At 31.8% G+C, this 21,827-nt stretch overlaps 1 protein-coding gene across 1 annotated transcript in view; it reads right to left on the minus strand.

The window, feature by feature from the left end:
* PIG-N (Phosphatidylinositol glycan anchor biosynthesis class N) overlaps window positions 1-21,827 on the minus strand; it is a 31,085-nt gene that overhangs the window by 7,572 nt on the left and 1,686 nt on the right. The window contains exons 3-13 of the mRNA XM_014435033.2: window positions 20,880-20,979; window positions 17,621-17,849; window positions 12,212-12,339; window positions 10,396-10,607; window positions 10,091-10,318; window positions 8,123-8,288; window positions 6,070-6,159; window positions 5,649-5,809; window positions 2,584-2,771; window positions 2,113-2,324; window positions 654-829 (exon numbers count right to left, since the gene is read on the minus strand). Of these exons, the coding sequence (XP_014290519.1) occupies window positions 654-829; window positions 2,113-2,324; window positions 2,584-2,771; window positions 5,649-5,809; window positions 6,070-6,159; window positions 8,123-8,288; window positions 10,091-10,318; window positions 10,396-10,607; window positions 12,212-12,339; window positions 17,621-17,849; window positions 20,880-20,979 (1,890 nt within the window). The remainder of the gene's footprint in view (window positions 1-653; window positions 830-2,112; window positions 2,325-2,583; window positions 2,772-5,648; window positions 5,810-6,069; window positions 6,160-8,122; window positions 8,289-10,090; window positions 10,319-10,395; window positions 10,608-12,211; window positions 12,340-17,620; window positions 17,850-20,879; window positions 20,980-21,827) is intronic.

Genomic DNA, 21,827 nt, shown 5'->3' on the forward strand with positions numbered 1-21,827 from the left:
TATATATATATAGAGAGAGAGAGAGAGAGAGAGAGAGAGAGAGAGAGAGGATTATACAAATCAGCTCCCAAGTACTATTCATAAACATTTAAACCAGGAAGTATGTTGTTTGTTTTTGTATACAAAATATCACTACAATATATGTAGTTATGAAAGTATTATGCGAACATTCGAGCCCATGGCTACATAGGCCTGAGCTAAATCAAAATCAAGGCAGCTTAATGCTAAACAGATCCAGATGCTACTGGCATGACATGAGGAAACAGCTCCACTGTAGGCTGTTCCTAAACAGTTTCTATAGTAAAAAGAGTAAATTATATTACAAATGAACAATGTTTCCTAGAAATGTTTGATAAGGTCACTGCAAGTTTTATAATTTTTTTTTTTAATTTGAAATTAGTTTAATCACTAATCAGATGATTCTTTAGGCAGGAGGATGACATTCCATACAATATAGTAATGCTTTGAGACACACCAAAACGTTCCAGAGTTTTGGGCATAAATTTATCATAAATCCAAAACTGTAGAAGCCATTCTATCTCTTAAGTGTATGGAGGCTTATTAAGGCTATTGGCCCGGGCTTAAGACAGTGAACAACAAGCCTTTTATGGCCACAATATTTTCATGTCAGAATTTTTTTTAAAAAAACTTACCTTTATCATTCTTTCAAACAATATCCAACATAGGAGATTAGCAGCCAGTAATAATGGAAACATCGCTTCATAAGATGAAGAAAACATCAAAAATATCAAACCCACAGAATAACTCAAGGTATTAAATCGAGATATCACTTTTTTAGGTCCATAATACATAAGGCCAAGATAAAGCACTAAAAAGTTATTTTCAATTAATAATTTACATCAGAATTGTAATGAAACATCAATTACAAACAATATTAACTTAATACAAGAGAACTTTATTAATTAAACATAAAAAATAAAATAAAATCAATTATGAAGAACAACTTAAACTCAATGCATTACTTTCATTGATTAAACTAATATGAGTTTGAAATTTCAATATCAAAATTAGAAATTAGCTGCTACCTTAAATCTACAACCATAATTCAAACATAATGATCTCAGAAATTACCTGATGAGGGGTATGGTACACAGACTATGTGTTAATTCAGAAGATTTGCCAGGGATTATGAATGGTGAATAATACATACATTTCATTATTTTGTTTCATCTACTTTCACACTACATTGTAGGTTATTATCAAGGCTGAGAAGCAATGAAGAAAGAGGTACTTCTTAACCTTAGGAACTGATTCTTTTTACTTATTTATCTACTTATCTACCAAGGTTTGATTCAAAATTTTATTCTTAACTACAGGAGTGAACTACTTTAATGGATACTAAACTCTCAAGTCCCACATTTGGGTTCATGGCTGATAGAGGTAGGAAATTTATATAAACATCTGCTATGGATCAACTGTGGGGAAGGAAAACCATCCCAGCATTTATAAAGTAACAGGCTCTTTAATAGGTTGGAGAAAAAACATGGGAGTTCAGCAGTTTGGTCACAACACTTCTTTAAATAACCAACCATTGGCTAAGAAGCAGCATATCATTACCAAGTACTGAAGCTATTGGATTTAAACATATCCAATCTTTTTGATACTTTGTTTTATATAAATTCTGCAGCAGGGGTCTTATTTATTAATGCCCCCTTAGCCTCATGCATTATAGACATTGAAGATGCCAGCGACAGTACGGCTCCCTAGCATTATCTATTGTGGCATGCAAGCCAGAACCTGGCTGCCCCTTCTACCGCAATAGATACAGGACTTGTAGGGCAGCATCTGAATGAGAGAGACCTTTTTATGCTTACCAGGCAAAAAACCATGGTCTCCACCATAATTGCCCACTGACACAGCGGCTCAACCTGGACGAGGAAAATGGCAAGAATAGTCCCAGAATCTTATATATAAACATTCAAAGTATAAGTACTAAATATTTATCCATTTCCCATCATCTGAATCTTATGTTTCATTTATGAACTTCAGAGCCATTAAAATTCAAATAAACATTGTAGAGGTTAGGTGGGTGACCCAGTATAAATGAAAAGTAGTAAAATTTAATAAAAACTAAAATATGATAAAACTTACCTAATAAAAAATATGATATGCACTGATTAACTAGAGGTAAACCTTCTCCATTTTTGAAGCTAGCAGTTATGATATGAATATTCCAAAGCAGCAGAGGTGTAAAACATAATTGCGTTATGGAAACTACATTAATACTGAGACCAAAATATTTGAAAGCTGGACTTTGAAATAACATATACTCTACTAAAATCCATGCACATCCTGTAAAAATTCTGAAAAACAATATAAACAAATTAGTTTTAATAAAACTAAATAGAGAATATCAATTTCACAGATATTACATTCATAACATAAAACTTTCATCAGTCGATTTTTTAAACTATTAATTCATAATCAAAATATTTAAATTCAATTAAAAGATAATTATCTAAGAGCTGAAGACATGAAATATAATATTACAATCACATATATGTACATAAAGTCTATTATTATAAACTAACCACGCAACATAACTATAACTATGAAACATACTTGAAAAATAGTTGTTCTTCTCCCCCTACAATTGGTAACAGGGGAAAAATTGATAGTCCCATACAACTTAAACACCAAATTAGTTTGTATTTTCTTGGAGTGTCTAAAAGGTTATAGTCAATTTCAGGCCAGATACAAAGTCCTAACAGGGTTAATGATAGTACCCATCTTTGATAAAATGAAAGAACCTATAAAAAAAAAAAATTAAATAAAAATATATATATATACACAAACTAAATAATGGTTGAAACATAAATTGAAATATTTATCTAGAATTATGAATAGGGATGTAGATTCTTAAACTCAACAGATAGCAAGTTAAACATGTAAATAAACTATATGGTTCTCCACTAATCCAATTATAATCATTTTCTAAAACCTCTCCCTCTTGGTATTATTGAAAATCCTTCTCACTAAGAGAGCGAAGTATGCACTAGGAAGAGAAAATACCATATGATAATCAGTGTTGCAGTTACTGTTTATACATTTTCCCTTCTCAGGCTTTTTTTCTAAAATCTCCATCCTAATCTTCACTAACAGAAAAGGATAAAAGAAAAATCCTCTACTTACATTTTTGTACATAAAAAACTTGTGCACTTTAATCATTATATTACTAAAATGTTATAAAGCCCTTCGCACAAGATGTAAGAAGGAAACAAAGCAATAGAGACTCATCATAAGGGTATTACTCGAACCATGCGTCTTATGCATTATGTCCTCTGCTAATGAGGTAAATTTACTGATAATCAGCAAGCAGTCTTTAATCAAGAAGCATAAAACTTACTTCTAAAATGTTAGTTATACTTGTTTCATTTATAAAATGTAATTTTGTCTAATAAAGAAATATAAGTTCTGTAAAACAGAATTTAAAGTTGATTTAAATTTTTTTTTATAAAGTTTTGGATATCTGGGCCCTGTTTCATAATAAAGTACAAACTAATACTATTAGTCTTGTAGATTTATCTTAATTCAAATACACAGATTTGTACAATAGTAACTTGTACTTTAGAACTTTTTAATTCCTGTAATATCACTAATAGTCATCCCTATCATGAAAAAAATAAGTATTAGTATTATTGCCACACTAGTTTCTACACTTGTACTATGAACTAATATTATTAGCTTTCATTATGAAACAGGGCCCAGGAATGTGACATAACCCACTGTGCCAGCAGTGTTCATAAAAATCACATTCCAGGATTAAATTTTCACAAGGAAAAAAAAAATAATCTAAATGACAGTAAACACGACACATCACACAAGGTAGGACTGGAATCCAGAATATGTCCTACTGAAGGATTGAGCTCTATCTAGAAAAGCTACTGCTCTTCATAGAACAATAAGATATATCACCAGTTGATATCCTTAAGTAGCAATGACTGTGATATGCAGCAATCAAGGACTTGACTTTGTAAAAAAATTAAATTTAAGTGATCCAAAGTATGTACACATATTTTTTGTGCAATTTCAAAGTGCCATATTTGAAAATTTCTGAGAATTATGGATGCAGATTTGAGGTAGCAACTACTTTCTAGTTTTTAACGATCATATTGTATTTTTAATTGCTGAAGTCAGTAAGGTCTTCTCGTTTCGGCATGGAAAAAAGAATAGAAAACCACAAGATGAGACGGCAAAGTCAGCAAATATTTAGGCTTTGCACCAACAGTAGGAAATGTATTATTTTTATATTTTAAATATTGTGGTCCTGTTGTGTTTAATATGACATATGTAGTGATATAGTTGCTTTGGTAAGTTGATTATATTTTCCTGATCCTCTATTAGGTACTGTTGATCTGTTTTATCATAGGATTGGCTTATCTGAGGTAGTTATGGTCCATATTAATCACTATACTGTATTTGTACCCATATTTTCCAGGACAGTCCTGTTTTTTTACTCATCACTGTCCCGGAACCCCATAAAAAGAGGTAATTTTTCCCGTACTTTAGTGATTTTTTTACAATACTGGTTATGTTATTGGTTGAGTTAAGGAAATTTTTGGATGGCAGCAAAAATGGCCTAATACTGGTTTAAAGGGAACAGAGTGTTCCACACCACCACCATCCCACCAGCTGAAAATTCATTTCTATATGAAATTTTTCTATTTTTTTTTTTATAGTTCTTAATTTTTCTAATGGATTTATAATAATAATAGATCTAGGCAATAGGAAGATATTTACCAATGATTACAATTATTTTGTTTAATTACTGTACTAAATCATGTAAACTAATACTTTTAGTTTCTTAAAAATTTAAGTTTTTTCTTCTTTCTTTTTTTTATAAACAAAATTGTTTTCAATGTACATTTGACACACCTAGTTACAAACATTTTAAGTTTGAGATGAGACTATACAGACTAATGAATGGTTTCATAAGACTTCATGGGGTAGCATCATAACTCTAGTAAGTCGACTGATCCGACTCTCTAGCTTGAAAGTTATCCAAAAGGTAACAAACCTATTTTAACCATAGTGCGGAAGGTGGGAAGAGTTTTAATTTTGTGGAACCGACACAAAATAAAAGGCAACCCGCCCAGGTCAAAATCAAACCGGCACCCTCCAGATATGAAGTTGTTAAGGATGCCTTAGCTCCATCAGGTAAAATAACCTCTAGCATTCTGCTAGTTCTTACACCGCCTCATGGGACATCATCTTGTACGCCCTGGAGACCCACAGAAAAATTAAATTTTGAATCGATACCAACATGCTCTTCTCCCAGTGCAAAAGGATCCAGTTCCAAGCTAGAGAATCATAAAGAGACAAATAACCTACTTATATCAGCTCATCCAATGTTTTTTTTTGTCCATAGGTAGAAAATAATATCCCAATTTCTGCAGAAAAACCAATTTTATATCATCATTTCAACTAAGTAAACCATCTTTTACAAGTTAACTATACACAGCTAAACCACTTACAACTTAGACAGTAATTTTTATCAATAGTTTTTAATAATAACAAAATAGTTATATTAATGAATCATGACTAAGTTAACAACAATTCTATCTTAAATGAATAAAAAAATATGAAATTACCACATCATTGAGAAGTTAAAAAAAAAAAATACTTACAAGTAATTTTAAACCCAATATGTACAATAGTATTCTGATAATAATTGGTCTTCTGAATACATCAAGGTGTGATAAAATCCAGGAATACTTAAAAAGTGCCCAGTACCACAAAGAAAAAGGTAAGACTATATAAATTATGAAACGTCTTGGCATAGCATTAGCTAAAAACATATATCACATTATTTTTGTAGAAATAATTATCCTTAAAACTATATTGTGGTAATAAATTTGCATAAAAACTAGTAAACTTTATTAAAAGTATTAAGTAAATTGTTATCATAAAAAATTCCTATTATTTTTTTCTGAAAAAAAGGTTACAACTTTTATTTTAATTAACCATTTAACGAACAAATATTAACAATTTTAGGAATCAATATTGAAAAATTCTAATAAAAAACTAAAATATTTTTAGATGAATTACCTAATAACAATGCAAGATAAGATGAAATGAGGAATAAGGAAGTCATATTCAAAACATATTTCATCATATCTGATAATTTTTGTTCTGATTCTGTAATAGAAAAAGAAATTCATTAGTTAAGAAAAAATGAATACTCAAAATATTCTTTTAATTTGATTATCAATGCTATACATCTAACAAAATATATCAATAAAAGACATCTCCAGTTCCACAAGCACTGTATTTATCTTTTTGTTTTGCTTTAGTGGGAAATAGTTCCTGTGATCTGGAATTTGAATTTGAGATTTTGTCTGAATACAAAATCATCAAGTATTAATATTGAGTACCAGAGAAGTATTATATTAGTTTTTGCATATTAATTTAGTCCGCATATAGTTAGGCTGAAATATCTGCTTTGAATAAAAATGTATTTATCTGTTTTTTATATCACACTGATTGATCCCCAGATCAATAGGAAATTCTCACAATTTAAGTTATTAAAATACAAAATATGTTACGACGTAACCAAATATGATAAAAATGAAAATCTGTACTGCTACAACCCTTGAAGGGTCAGGGGTTCATTACTTTATAAGGAAGTAATGTTTCTTAAGCAACGGAGGTGGAAGGTCATTTCACACTCAAACACTAATTTTTTCTCCAATTAAGGGTACCCACTACGAGTCTGGATGGACCATAAAGGGCTCCCTAAACCCACAGTGTTGACTCACGACTACAGTAACAGAATAAATAATTATCTGCCACAGCTGGATTCTAACCTGGGTCCTTGGAGTTAGTAGCACAGTGCCTTACCCACTAAGCCACCTCCTCCCCAAAATAAAACAGGCTAGATTTGAACCGGCACTGTTGCAGTAACAATATTGTTAAAGATGGTATCTCAATGCCCTTGACTACAAAAGGTCTAAAGGAGTGGAGTGGCTCAGTGAGTAATAAGGCACTATGCTACTAACTCCAGGGTTTGAATTTGGCGGTGTTATAATTATTTCTTCTATTACTGAAGCTATGAGTCAACCCAGAGGGATTGAGGAGCCCTCCAGGGTCCACTCTGCCTCCTAAAGTGGGTACCCTTAACTGGGGAAAAATCTGCTATTTGAGTGTAATCATTAACAAATCACCTTCTTATACAACCGTTTTTCAAGAAGCAGCACTTCCTAACAAAACACTAGGATTACAAATTTTCAACCAAACATCATAGACATATTATAAAAAGTATTTATACACAAGACATGCTTGCCACAAGATGACATACTGAGGTTTTAGGATTGGCATGTGGCTGAACAATAGGTCTTTAAATTTGTATTCTTATAATTTAGACCTAGTATGTTTGATATAAGTAATGAAAATACAAATTATTATGAAGGTGATATATATTTGTTATAAATAACGGGCACAATTATCATGAAGTTGATATGATATAGCGGGAGTAACAGTTGATCTGCGATATAGGGAACCCTTATATGTGGCCTATGTTACAAAAATGTTGGTAATCCCTTCATTAAATTAATCTTTCCATTCTCCTCCTCTTAAGTTTTTTAAAAAATTATCTCAATATTTCCTTTCAGCTCATACTGTATCATTATAAACAAGTAAAATTTAGTTTTGTAAACAATAATTAGTTTTAGAAAATAATAATTCAAAATATTGCAATGTTAGGAATGAGACTTTATTATTTAATGAAACAGTGATTGTGACTCAATAACAGGGCATCCTTTAATAATAATCAGTTTTCATTACGATGTTTTCTTCCTGTTATTTCAATAACAGCTACTCAAATTAAAACAAAGTAACTTCTTGAGCAGTAATATATCACTAAAAAATCAAGTCTACTAGGATTTAGAAATATCCATACAAAGAAATATTATCTAATAAAGTTGATTTTACAGTGAAATCAATACACAATAAGAGTTGATTACTTTTTTTTTACAAATTTAATAAAGTTATGAATGAAACCTAATGGACAAAATTAATTTCTTTTAACTGTAAATTCATTCAACAAATTAAATTATACTATTTAATTATTTTACTAAAGTTGAAAACTAAATATGATACCTACCAGTAACTCCAAAACTACTGTAGGACAACATAACTTCTGCTATTATTATTGCTCCAAGGCCTAGGAATGATAATACTGTACAAGCCAGTAAAAAACTTTGAAAATAGGTGTGGTAATAGTCAAGACCAGCAAGTGATGATGTTATTAGATAGTGAGTAAAATTCTCCTAAAAATAATCACCACTTACTAAAATATTAATTTTTTAATCAATTGAGGCAACAAATAAAAAAATATAAGGTGCAATTGACCAACTCAAAAAATATATAAACCTGAAAAATATTCTTAATATGAATCTTAAATGTTTAAATTAAAATCAGAATTATTTCATCATAAAAATAAATAAATTTTTAAAAAATCACTGAAAACATAATAGGATTTTAGGAAATGCAATACCACCATGAAAACCTAAATAGTTTATTTAGAGAGAATTGATTATTAAAGCAGTAAAAAAGACTGTTCACATGAAAATTCATTTCAACCAAGGTGACCAAAAAGGAGTGTAGCAGCCTGCTGCTTCCAATTGGTCCCTGATTAAACTGTAACTTACTGCTAGAGTTGTTATAGCCACACCTGTCCGATGCTGCTACCTGGTATCCAATACCTAAATTTTCTACCACTATTTTGCTACTGCTGTGGTTTCTGAAATCTCCTTTGAGTCTTCCTTCTTCCTTAAATTCCTATATGTGTAACCAAGGATGAATACCATTTGGCTAAATCTATCCTATGCAAGTGTTTATAGCGAATCCACTAGAACCTGCATTCCTCCCACAAGACAAGGTGCATTCCCTTCAGAGTTACAAAGCCCTGGTTACAATCAATTGGGGATTTAAGGTGAATACTTTTAAAAATTTCAGATCATATGTGGTTGGAAGGCTGATTCTCTGCTATATTTGATCCTCCTGTTAATTCATTTCTTTCCTAACTATGAACTGAATCCTGAAAATTCTTTGTCTGAGGCCTTTTAATACTTATGTACCACACCTCCAAAAGTGGTGCCTGTACTAATCATAAATTTGACAGAAGAATGGTTGAGACAAAATTACAAAACAGGACAACCCGAACAATGGGCATTATCGTTCCCCATTTTTTATAAAAGATAGAAAAACAATACTATTTTCATGGCAAGAATACAATAAGTTAGTTACTTTTTGTTATCTGATAAACTAAAAGTAAAAAGCATAAAAAAAAATTTGGATTAATTTATTTTATCATGAAACTAACATAGTGAGCAGTGATCAGAGTTCTAATGATTTTAAAAACTTCAAATAATTTCAAACATTAATGAACAGATAATATAACTAATATACTCACTAAGCCTTCTTCTAAGTCTTAACTGCAGTTTGCATATGTTTTAACCCCAATGGATGGAAACTTTTACTCATATAATTCAAAATTACATTAAACTTTTAAAATTTAAATACACAAGTAGCAATTAAAATGTGGAATATATCTGAATGTATAATTAATGGAAAATATGTCTGAGTGTATAATTAAAACTTCTGTCTCCTCTATTGCTAGTTTATTAACACTAGGTATTAACACTAATATGACAAAAACATGAGGTTCTCTGCAAAACAGTAAATTGCTTGCTTACTGGGCTAATAAATGGAATAAAAACTTTTAAAAATTGGTGCACTTCAAATTTATTTGTCTTTATTGTTCTAATATAAATCATTTGTATTTTAATTTGTATTCTTGGGAAAGGCAACTTTTAACAAGTTAAAAAATATTGGGAAACTGATAAATAAAAAAGAAGAAAAACAAAAACCACTCTAGAGACTCATTGATTGGGTAACAAATATCAATAATATGCTTGTGGCAATTAGTCATCAATAAATATAACTTAAAAATTTACTTTTATTTAAGATTTTTTATTTCATCAACATTTACTTATTTTTAAATTAAAAATTAATTCTTTCAATAAAATGTATTTTAATTTCAAGTATGTTATAATATAATTATACATACAGCTGTGGAGAAATCAGAACTGTTCATTGCTTTTTCTATATTATATATTACTTCTTCATAATTACTATTAATTGTATCTGGAAAAGGACAAAAAAAGCGATCTGCTAGCTGACTTTTCACTTGATATTCTTTCGCTATTAGTTGGGAGATAAGTTGCTTTGCATTTAAAACGTAAGCCTTAGCTCTGTCTTGAGCAGATAAATTGAGGAAATTCAATGGAAGAGTACCCTGTAAGCAAATATAAATACAATTCAATTTACAGAAGCAGAGGTTTGATAATTAAATGTGAAATATGATTAGCTTACAACTGAATGAACTGGTATTGGAACTCCTAATAAAATTGACATTAAGACTGCTATGTCAGCTTGATTTATATCATTTCTAAATAGATGTGTTAACTTCCAATGATCAGGGGTCAAACCTTCACTAAGATTGGATATTAGAGGCTCTTTGATCCCTGCACCCCATGCAATAATAGGTGTTTCAGTTTCTATCTTAGATCCTGCACCATGTGAACCTGTTAATAAATAAAAATCAAACTTAATGAACACGAATGTGCGAGCAATTGCCAGCAACTCCCTTAGCAGACTTCTATTTAATGTGATTATATATTTAGAACGAGTACCAGGCATTCACTGTAATGCCACCGAAAGACGCATATGTACACAAATAAATTAAAAAATTTTCCAATGTGTAGGTAGGCCAGCTGTCCACCAGACAAACACACCTGATTTAGCTAAGGGTTAAAGCCACATATGCCTCTTTAAAGATATATTTACATTAAAAACATTATTTCTCAAAACACATATAACTACGGCTCTTATAACTTTTTCTGGCACCTTTAATGGTAAAATTAGCTGCCATAAAATTTGCCAACCACTGGATTAGTATCTTATCTATCTTACCTCCACAACATATAAACATATATTGTACACTAGTGTAGTTTATGAAAACAGGTGAAATACATTCATTGTTTTCAATATAAGATAAACATTTTTATAAATTTTGGTGTATAAGTATTATTATTTTATACCAAATTTCAATTTAATCCAATCAAATTAACAATAACATACCATTGTTATTCAATAGTAACATTTTAAGCTTCTACACATAACCATTGTTCTGAAATGTTAGCAACATAATAGTAATTTTGCTCATCTATCCCAGTCGAGAACTTTAACATAATATAAGTAAAAAACTGATATAGCAATCAGTTAAGCATTGTGCTGGTAAAAAGTACCTTAAATGTGAATAACATAATTTTTAGGTTTTAGAATTTATTTTTTTTAACTATTCATCATCCTGAGCACTAAAATCCATTATTGGATATTGGTTGCCTCAAGAATTAACTAGTACTCTTCCCTGTCCTTAGCCAAAGAAGCACCCAGAGAGCAACTCACCAGTTCCTGATTCCAAGAGTTCTGGCATTGTCACTCAATCCATCTTAGCTTCAATCTTCACACTTTTTTATTTTCATCAGGTTCTAACAGATGTTTTGGAGTTAAAGTTTCCTGCATCCCTCAAATGAGGCCAGCCCATCTGAGTCTTGCTATCTGCATATGCATTACCACATCTGATTCCTTATAGAGGTTTTGCCTGATTGTTTATACTACATTTTCCTTGACTGGGCCATGTATCTTTCAAAGTACTTTCGTTTTAAAAACTAGAAGATTTCTCTTGTTAGTCTTAGTCATCATACAGGTTTCACACCCATTTGTCAGAACTATTCATAAGAGCACTTTGTAAAGGAGCACATTTATAGGTTATCTGTCAGGTGGGAGGTAACAATGTAATTTTTTTGTTCATTTTATTTTATATTTTGATTCAATGTAAATTGGATGTTGATAATAATATTTAAAAAGTAATGCCGTACTCAGTATAAATACGAAGTATAAGCTGTTCTAACAATTTAGGGATATTTGATTTCAAATCGAGCAACGTAATAATGTAATATACCTAGATAAAAAAAGCAAAACAAAGTGTTTGGTAAATCACAAAACTTACCTACAGCACATAAATGGTCTTGAGGCATAAATAGTGTTATATACATGCAATAATGATCATTTCTATGTTTTTAACGTTGTTGACATTTTAAGGATTTACAAAAATGACAATACTTACCCCAATTAGTCATACCATGATCAGATGTAAACAAATATGTGGTATGATTATCATTAAATAGCTGTTCAATCGTTAAATAAAGTTCTTTCACCACCCTATCCATATTTTTGATGGTATTTTCATATTCCCTAGAATAGATAAAAGAAGAATATTTTTTATTAACAATTTTCCTCTAAATGTTAACAGGTTTGTTAGAAAACAGTAAAGCATATATGATATGTAGATGATAATAACAAAAATTGAAGCATAGAAAATATATCAAAGTCTGAGTTTCTCATAAATTTAAAAAAAATAAATTTAAAAAAATCAATGATTCAAGGCAGAAATGAACAAACACATGGTCTTTTTCTCATTAGCTCCAGGTGATAAGATGAATTCAGGATCAAATATTTCTTTACATCATTTTATAATGAATAAGAATTATTAGAGCTACATAATATAGGATTAACAATAATAAGTATAATTGTATTGCCTTCGGCAGATTTAAAGCAGGATCCTTACTTTTCCCACTAATGGCAAATTCAAAATAGGAGAAGTGCACCAGTTATTGACACATGAGTGGAAGATCTTGAATTTTTTTGCAGTACAGTACAGTGATTTTTGACCAATTCATTTTATTTTGTAATTTTAATATCGATCAACTATCCAATATTTAAATCCACCTTGAATCATCCAATAAATAAATCATGGCTTTGATTTAATGACAATAAACCTTACGCACCTATTTTCACCAGTTATTGATAGGTGAAATGTACCAATTATTGAAATAGTCTAAAAAAATACAAATTTACAAAGAAAACATTAAAGAATTGACATGAACAGCCCTCAGCTTTTATCTGAAGTCACCACAATAATTTTTTGGTTAAAATTCATCACATTCAAACTAGTTTATATAGATAAGTTACATAAAAATCTGGTCTAGTTTGAGCAAAAGACTATAGAGTTCATATTTAATAGTTGTAATTAGAATTGTAACTAGAATCAAATAAAGTATATAAGGTAACATAAGGAACATTTTTCTTATCATAGAATGTAGGTAATCATTAAACTAAGTTAAAAAATAAAATACAAACAAAATAAATAAAAAATAAATCTTTAGACATTGTTTATTTCCCACATTAGGGTTTGATGCTTCCTACTTGAGATCATCCAACTTCATGATTTTTAGGGGAAAAATATGTGTCTGTTTTCGAAAAATGTTTATTCTGGAAGTTTGATGTTAAAACCTTCTTTTTGGACTTCAGTTTCTTTTTCTGAATTCAGCTTAAAAAGACTGTCCATTCTATTAACATGTTCAATCTGAATGTAGGAGCTTTATTTCCTTTCACACTCTTATGCTGCCAAACTGTTTTCAATATTCTTGTGGTTTTTTGCAAGAAAACTAACAAAAAGAAAACTGCAAAGGATTCTTTTTGTTAATTTTCTATAATTATAATAATGTAAAAATGTTATAAAAATATTTATTTGAATTCATCAAAAGCTTTATTTTCAATTAGCTATTATTTCCTGGAATCTATTTCTTACACATATATGAAACCAGAATGCCAGTGGTCGGCGGGAGGACCACAAGTGCCACAGAAAAGGTTGGGCATTTAGTGGTGCACTGCCTGCATACGAGATGCTTCAAATGTGGCAATGAGGGGTATATCGCGAGGCGGTGTCCCTTATCTGTTTAAAAGAAGAGATGCAGGCCAGGGGGAGACAATGGAGGTGAATTTCCAGCGAATCTTCAGAAGCATCAGGAGTATCAGAGACGGAAGAAGATACTCAGGAACCCAGAAACGGAAGCAGAGCCAGTAACAGAGGAGCACAGAGACGAGGGCCAAGAAGAGGGAAGGTACGCAAAATTTGAGGATGCTTGCAGTGGGGTGGCTACACATTGTGGAATTACAATGTACGAGAGAAGCATGGTGGCGTGCCTATAATACAAATGAAGGGAGGCGTAAACTGCCTGGTGGACAATGGGAGCTTGAGTATGATCATGTGGCTAGGAGTATTGGAGATGTTGAACAGTGGTGAGAGAATATCCCAGGTCAAGAGGTGTAACTGTAAATTTATTACCCTAGATGACAGCACCCCGCCATATAATAGTCCTATGTGGGTGGAACGAAAGAAGGGTACAACAGGGGATAGCACGGAAAAGTACCATATAGTCATCGAATACCGCAGACTGAACAAGAACACAATTGATGAGAAGTACCCAATCCAGAGATTCGAGGACATTTGGCACAGATTAGGCATATTGAAAATTTTCAGTACACTCCACTTAAAGGCGGGGTACCATCAAATCGAGATGGACCAACAGAGACTGATGGATGAGTTTCTGAGAGGACTGGACGAGGCAGTTTGCCAAGTATACAGGACAACGTACTGGTGTTCAGCAAATCGGTAGAGGACCATGTGGACCATCTAAGGAGTGGGTTCCAGCTCATGAGGGAATTTGGCCAAAAGTTATCCAAAGAGAATTGGGTGTTAGGGCAGAACCACATTAATTTTTCGGAGCACTCTATCTCCAAAGACGGCGTGAGACCAGACATACAGAAGGTGTCCGCCCAGCAAAGGATGGCGGTACCCAAAAACATGAAATCAGCATGACGATTGCTAGGAGTGCTGAACTAATACTGAAGGTTCATACCTTCATGGGCAGAATATTTTGTACCCCTAAACAATATATTGAAGAAAGGCAATACAATAAAGATAACACCTCAGATGGAGAACAACGTCCAGAAGTGCATAGAGAAGCTATAGAGGGAACCGGTTCAGGCTTTCCCCAATTTCAAGAAGAAATTTACCCTCACAACAATGCAAGTGAATAGGCTCTTGGGGTGGTGTTATCTCAGGAATATGAAGAAGGAGAGTGACCCATAACACACGCAAGTCAAAGTCACACCGATGTGGAGACCCACTACAGCGCCCTGGAACAAGAGTTGCTGAGAATCGTGTGGGTGGTGGAACACTTTTGGCCATATATTTTTAGGAGATGTTTTCAGGTACACACCGATCACAGACCGTTGCAGTGCGTTGGTAAACTGAAGAAGACATCTGCACAGATCAGCAGATGGAAGGAGATCTGCCAGTACAACGTGGTTGTGGACTGGCTTTCAAGGGTATTAATGATTAATGCAATCGAGGATAAGCAAGGAGAACCATCTGGAAGTGGGAGACAGTTCCTAAGAGAGTGGACCCGGGGGGAGAAGAAGATGAAGAACATGAAATGCTGGACACCGAGAACAGGGTAGACACATCCGAAGACGAAGACTCCACTGCAAATAGACCCACAAAAATGGAAGAGTAAGACAAGATCATTAACAACAAACACTGCCAGATCATCTAGGAAACCAAGACTTCAAGGTTAGTGAAAATGGAGAACGGAAAATACGGCAGCTGTAGTGCCTCAACCATCTGGTCCTCACCGGATGTCAAAGAAGACCAGATTTGCAGAGCATTAAGAGGTATCTAAAGTGCTACAGACCCACCGCTTGTATATTGGCAATGCAGTTTTTTGGGACAAGATTCAGTGTCACTGGTGGGAGGAAAGAATCAGTATAGACCGGACATTTATATAGTGCATGATGATAGTGGAGACTCTCTGGGAACCAGAACGCCCAAAAAGAGGTGATGCTCGCCTATCGCCAGGGCAAGACGAATCATAGGGGGCTTAATGAAACTCTAGGCGCTGCACCAGCGATAGTTTTGGTGGGAAATGAAGCACACCATCCAAAACACCGTAGGTAATTGTGAAGTATGCCTAAGCACCAAATATGACCGGCACCCACCACAGGCAATACAGGAAGAAATGTCCACTGCAGAAGCGCCACTTACTGATGGACTCGTTCACTTGAAAAGGGCACAAATAGGTCATGGTACTAGATGTATTCAGTAAATTAGCAATAGCATACTCAGTGAAAAAAAAATTGATGGAAGTAGTATTCAAGGCTCTGCAAACGTGGTTCCACTATTACAATGTTCCAGAAAGAATCTATCAACTGACTACAGATGAGTTTAACAATGTGGGATTTAGAGCAGAGATGAAAGTCTTGGAGGTAGTGTGGCACTTCAATACTTCAGGTCACCCAAATGGAATGGGTAGAGGTGGGATAGAACGCCTCCACAGTACTCTTAATGACCACCTATGAGTGTATCAGTTGGAGAAGGGATTTCAGCCGGACGAGGTGATGGAAAGGGCAATCATCACTCACAACCACTCGATACATTTTGTCACAGGGTTTGTTCTGTTCAAGGTTGTTTTTAGATTACGTGGATGTCGCAGGAACTATCACGATACAGGACAGGAGAGGACACTATTGCTGTTAATAATAAGGCACGACGGAAGGTGTCAGCTAAAGTTAGGGACAGGAGAGAGAGAGAGAAGCAAAAACGGGTGGCAAGGCAAAACCTCAGTGTCTGTGATTTCATGGGCCAAATTAAAATTGGGAAGGTGGTATACCGAAAAGTAGGAACAAACTGTGGAAAAGAGCAGCAGAGATACAAGGGCCCATTCAGGGTGATCACAATCAGAGAACATAACGCAGTCACCATAGTTCTCTGAATAAACTTCAGACTTTGAGTAACAACCGAGTTGGTCATTTCTCTTTTTTAGTCTTTGTGCTCGCAAACGTTTAACTCACTTATGTATTGTGTTGATAAAGTAACTAAAAGTGATTTAACATTAACCAATTTATTATGTCTAATTTTAATACTAGAGATTTTAATAAGTTGATGCATAGTTGCCGTAAAATGAAATAAATTTAAAACAAAAATATTTTGAGAAAAAGAGCTGTAAATTACATATAAAATCAAACTTCTTCAAATAAAAAGAATAAAAGAGAAAAATTAACAGTATCCTCCACAATATAGATAACACCACATACAGGACAGTTTAGGAATGTGAATTTAGATATTGAAAACCTATTAAGGAGTTATGGAATATAAGGGCTTTAGGCTTTATTTTTCACACTCAAAGCAATCAATAAAAAGTTCTTTAAGTTTGCTTGTTAAAATACATAATAAACTACAAAACTGCTACCAGAAATACAATAAATAACAAAACTATCACAAAATATTGTTAAAAAAACAACAGCCAAAACTTGAAAAATGATAGACTAAATAGCAATACAAACAATAAACAACAAAACTCAGAAATCTGAGATGGGAGATTATTTGTAGATGTCAATAGTAGTAACTAAAATGCACACATGTTATGCTTGTGCAATTTGCAAGTTTATGCTATATAAAGGGGATAATGCTTTTCCCCCTTAAAGTAGTGCTCATACAAAGAAAGGTCCTTTTTTAAATTGCTTACATACATGTGGCCAACATAAGATAAAGTGAACACTAGGTCCCAGGTACAAATTTAAGATTAGTGAACAAATTTTAATCATGAGCCTATTTTAGGATTGATGAACTTACAATGTATAGGGCTTATTGGCATGTCCAGCAACATCTGTTCCTAATAAATGGAAAAAAAATATGACTTTGGATTTTTCCTTGATATTATAGGAACTCATATTATACTGAATAAACTGTTTAAAATTATCCAAAACCCACGAGTCTAAATGTGAAGCAGAGTGATTTTTACCAGACATGTCTTCCATTCCTGATGAATACGTGAAGTAGTTAATATGCTCTGCTTTGGGGCCTGAAAATCAAATTTATAAAAGAATGATTCAACATTATTATACAATTCATATTTAATTTTTGAAATAACAAAAACATGATTAGAAGTTATAGTCATATAGTCAAATACTTGCCAAAACTATTAACTGCAAAATAAAAAAGAAGAACAATTTTCAATAGAAAGGAACAATGTTTCCCTGATATAAAAAAAAATATCATGGAATGTTATGACACCTAAGTGTGTTACACAAGATTTAGTTAATATAAATATATTTATGTTTATGTGTGTGTGTATGTATGACACAATATTTCATAAATATAGAATGTTTCCTTTAAATCGTCTTCTTTTTCTATTTTTCATATGAAATATAAACGCATCACATTATGCTTAAATGAAGAAATTAAATAATGAGCATAAATTAAACAACTGGAACAAGAAGATATTAAAGATAACAGATTATTGATATACATATATTATGATAAAGCCCAACTGAATGGTCATTGTCAATGTAATAATAACAATAAATATACATTAGCCATAACATGATAAGGATAATATAAATAGTTATAAGTAAAATTTGTGTCCATTTAAACTGTTATAGTAGGATAAAGGAATATATGATATAACTCCAGAGAGTAGGAAGGTATTCAAAATCTAAAAGAATAATCACAGACCTTGTCCTCCAATGATTGAAAATAAAATTGAGTTAACAAATATCTGTTAAACATTCAACAGTCAATCATAATGAACATTTTAATAGTTCCTTATAGAAAAAAGAACCAAAATAATTGAAGTGCGAAGAAAATAATTCACTGTCCCCAAATATTAAAGATGGAGAGACATTTCAAAAAGTCTTTTGAGGGAGATACATGTCTCCTCTGCTGTTTGGGGAGCCAAACAGACAAAACTTCACCCCATCTTCCCTTCCAGAAGACATCATAAGACCTCCTAAAGCGGTTGCAGGTCAAAATTGCATATAAACAGCAATTATACTTTAAAAATTGAAAGAATATTAGGATTCTAAAAATATATTTTGAATTATAAACTGAAATAACAATTAATAGTTAACTAATGTGTAGAGAATCTAGTAATGGCCAATATATATATTAATTGAACATTGGGGATAATCAATATTCATAAAGATAACTGATAAAATCAGTTATTTATAAACGTTTGAGCCTTAACGTAAAATCATAAAATGTACTAATTTATAATCAGTAAATACTGTAATAAATTTACTCCATTTTATATAAAAGAGATACTAAATAAATATTAATGAAAGTGTTTATTAATAGATATCATTATAAGGGTTTACTTTGGTTGATTTTTTTCAGTTGACTTGTTTATTGTTTAATAAATGTTTCATATACTATATTTTATCTCATTATTCTAGTTCTGTTCCAAGGAACATTTATCAAGAAATATTAATTATGAGAGTTGTTTTATTAATTAATATGCCTCCTCCAGTAAAAATATGTTTAAATGAAATAATTAACAATAAAACTGTTTTACCCTTCATAGACCAAAATACTTCTAGATGAATGAGTCATAAATGTTAAACAATTTATAAGTTAATTATTATTGAAAATTGATAAATTAAATAAAATATTATCATTTAATTAAGACTAAAATAGGAGGGTGTATAAAAATATATATAAAAATAAATCTATACCACTACAACCCATGAAGGGTCAGGGGAGCAGTACTTTGTAAGGAAGTAAGTACTGTTACTAGCCCACAGTTATACAAGATGGTAATTTGGTCAGAATTACGCTCGATCATCAGATTTTCCCCAATTAAGGGGACCCAATTTAAGAGGCTGACTAAACCCGGACGGCACCCAAATCCACAGGGTTGACTTATGGCTACAGTAACAGAATAAATAATTATCTGTCACAGTTGGATTCGAACTCAGGTCCTTGGAGTTGGTAGCAAAGCATTAAAAGTGCCTCAAAATACATTTCTAAGCTACCTATTTTTCTGGTATTTGTGAGGGAGTGGCCGCAAACGGCTCAATTTCAAGATTAATGGTCTGCAGACTTCTATGAGTTTCAAACTACTGATATATAATAAACATAATATTGTAATAAGCAAACTCTGTTAGACCACTAAGCTGTTTGAATCTCCACACATTTTTCCATGCTCAGATGGACCTCAAAAATTTTACTTCAAAAAGTTGATTTTTAATTAAAATATCAGCTTTTCATTAAAAATAAGCAATATATTTCTAATATAAACAATATTTAAAATGAAACTCATATTAGGGGTCATGGTCATGGTTCTAACCATCGTGCAGTACACTGTTGAATTCCTACTATTGGGTTTGAAAGTAAAGAAGAGTTGAACGTTAGCAGTGAAAACCTCCAAACTCAGTGGTCAATCAGTGGTGGGCCCTGTTGAAAATGACCCATTGGTCTGACAACAGTAATCCAAGGGTGCAAGAGCAGGGCTACATAAAGCAGCTCACAAGTTAACTTATGCAGCATAAACAGGGTCAAATCAAATCTCAAAGCACTACAATGTACTTTTTTCAAATTGAATATTGATAATATGTGATGAGCGGTAGTGATAAGTGCAGCTGTTAAAAGGTGATATCCACTACAAAGGAGTATTTGTTTGCTTTCAACTGCACAACCCTGGTCAACAACTGAGTATTTCTTTCAAAACTGATGCAATAATTCTTAAATTTATAAAATGAATATGTAGCAAACTTTTTTAAAGAACTATCTCCATCAATCTTAATATTTTATGAGCAATTTCCCTAGTTCCTAAAAATATTTAAAATTTAACATACTGTTAAATTTTCTAGTAATTTTCGGCGAATGTAGAAAGTAACATATTTAACAAAGTGGAGCAATCAAGTACTTACAAAACATTTAAGAAAAAGTAAAAAAATAATCTAAACACTATTCACAGGTTTTAATCAAAAATTTAAACTGGAATGACCAAAGGGCAATAAAAATAAACAACTACAAACTATTTTTTCTATTTAAAACCATTATTGGTATTAAACTTCCATGTAAAACATAATAAATGATATCGAATAGTTACCTTTACTAAACATGGGTACAATGTCAGGACTACCCCATGAAAATGTAATCATACTTCGATTAAAAACTGAATCAAAAAGAACAGGATTTTCCTTCCAGCCCTAAAAACAAAGAACTTTAAAATAATATAAGTAGCTAAAACATAAGTGTACATTAATGTGGATTTTCAGATTAGTGCTTTGTTACATTATTACTGCAACAGGTATTAAAGTAAAAAATTGTATAACCTAAAAAAAAGAATACCCAATTGAAAACTAGAGTTTAGTCCACATAAAAACAGTTTGGAACAAGTGATTAGTAGAATAAGTGAAAGATGATAAATGAATGGAAAAGTTTTATAAAAGTTCTTAGAGACAACTGTTAAGCTATATAATTATCCAGAGATATATCTCTCAATCAAACTTCCTGTGATGAACTTAATCCTAGTCAATGAAAAAATAAATCTGAAAAACCGTTACCCTACTGCTCAAGAAATCAATGCAAATATAAAGAAATTACACAAATCAATTTTAAACAGTCTGTATGAAGCAGTTGAATGACCATTTCAATTAAGGAGAAAAACACTTTATTTGTACACATTTGTAAATATATCCAATAATTAACCAGGCAAGGTAAAGAACATTGAAAAACTGAGGTACTTTTTTCTAAATTTTTTTTTTTTCAAATGAAAAACCTGTATTTTTTTCATTTCACAAAGAATAATTGGTCCAAACTGAATCTGAAAAGTAAAAAATTGTTCTTTTCCTTCAACTAGAAAAGTAATGTTTCTAGTAATAATAGTTATTTATTAATAATAGAAGAGAATGAAATATTTATTATTTTTATGATCAGTGAATAAACCTACTTATTATCATTGCTATATTCTATGCCCTTATTCCTTTACATTATTTTGCAATATATATTTTTTTGTAATGATTATTAATTTTTAAAAATACAAATTAGAAGTCAA

The sequence above is a fragment of the Halyomorpha halys genome, unplaced genomic scaffold (assembly GCF_000696795.3).
Source record: "Halyomorpha halys isolate HHAL.00 unplaced genomic scaffold, Hhal_1.1 Scaffold1494.1, whole genome shotgun sequence".
NCBI classification, from domain to species: domain Eukaryota; kingdom Metazoa; phylum Arthropoda; class Insecta; order Hemiptera; family Pentatomidae; genus Halyomorpha; species Halyomorpha halys.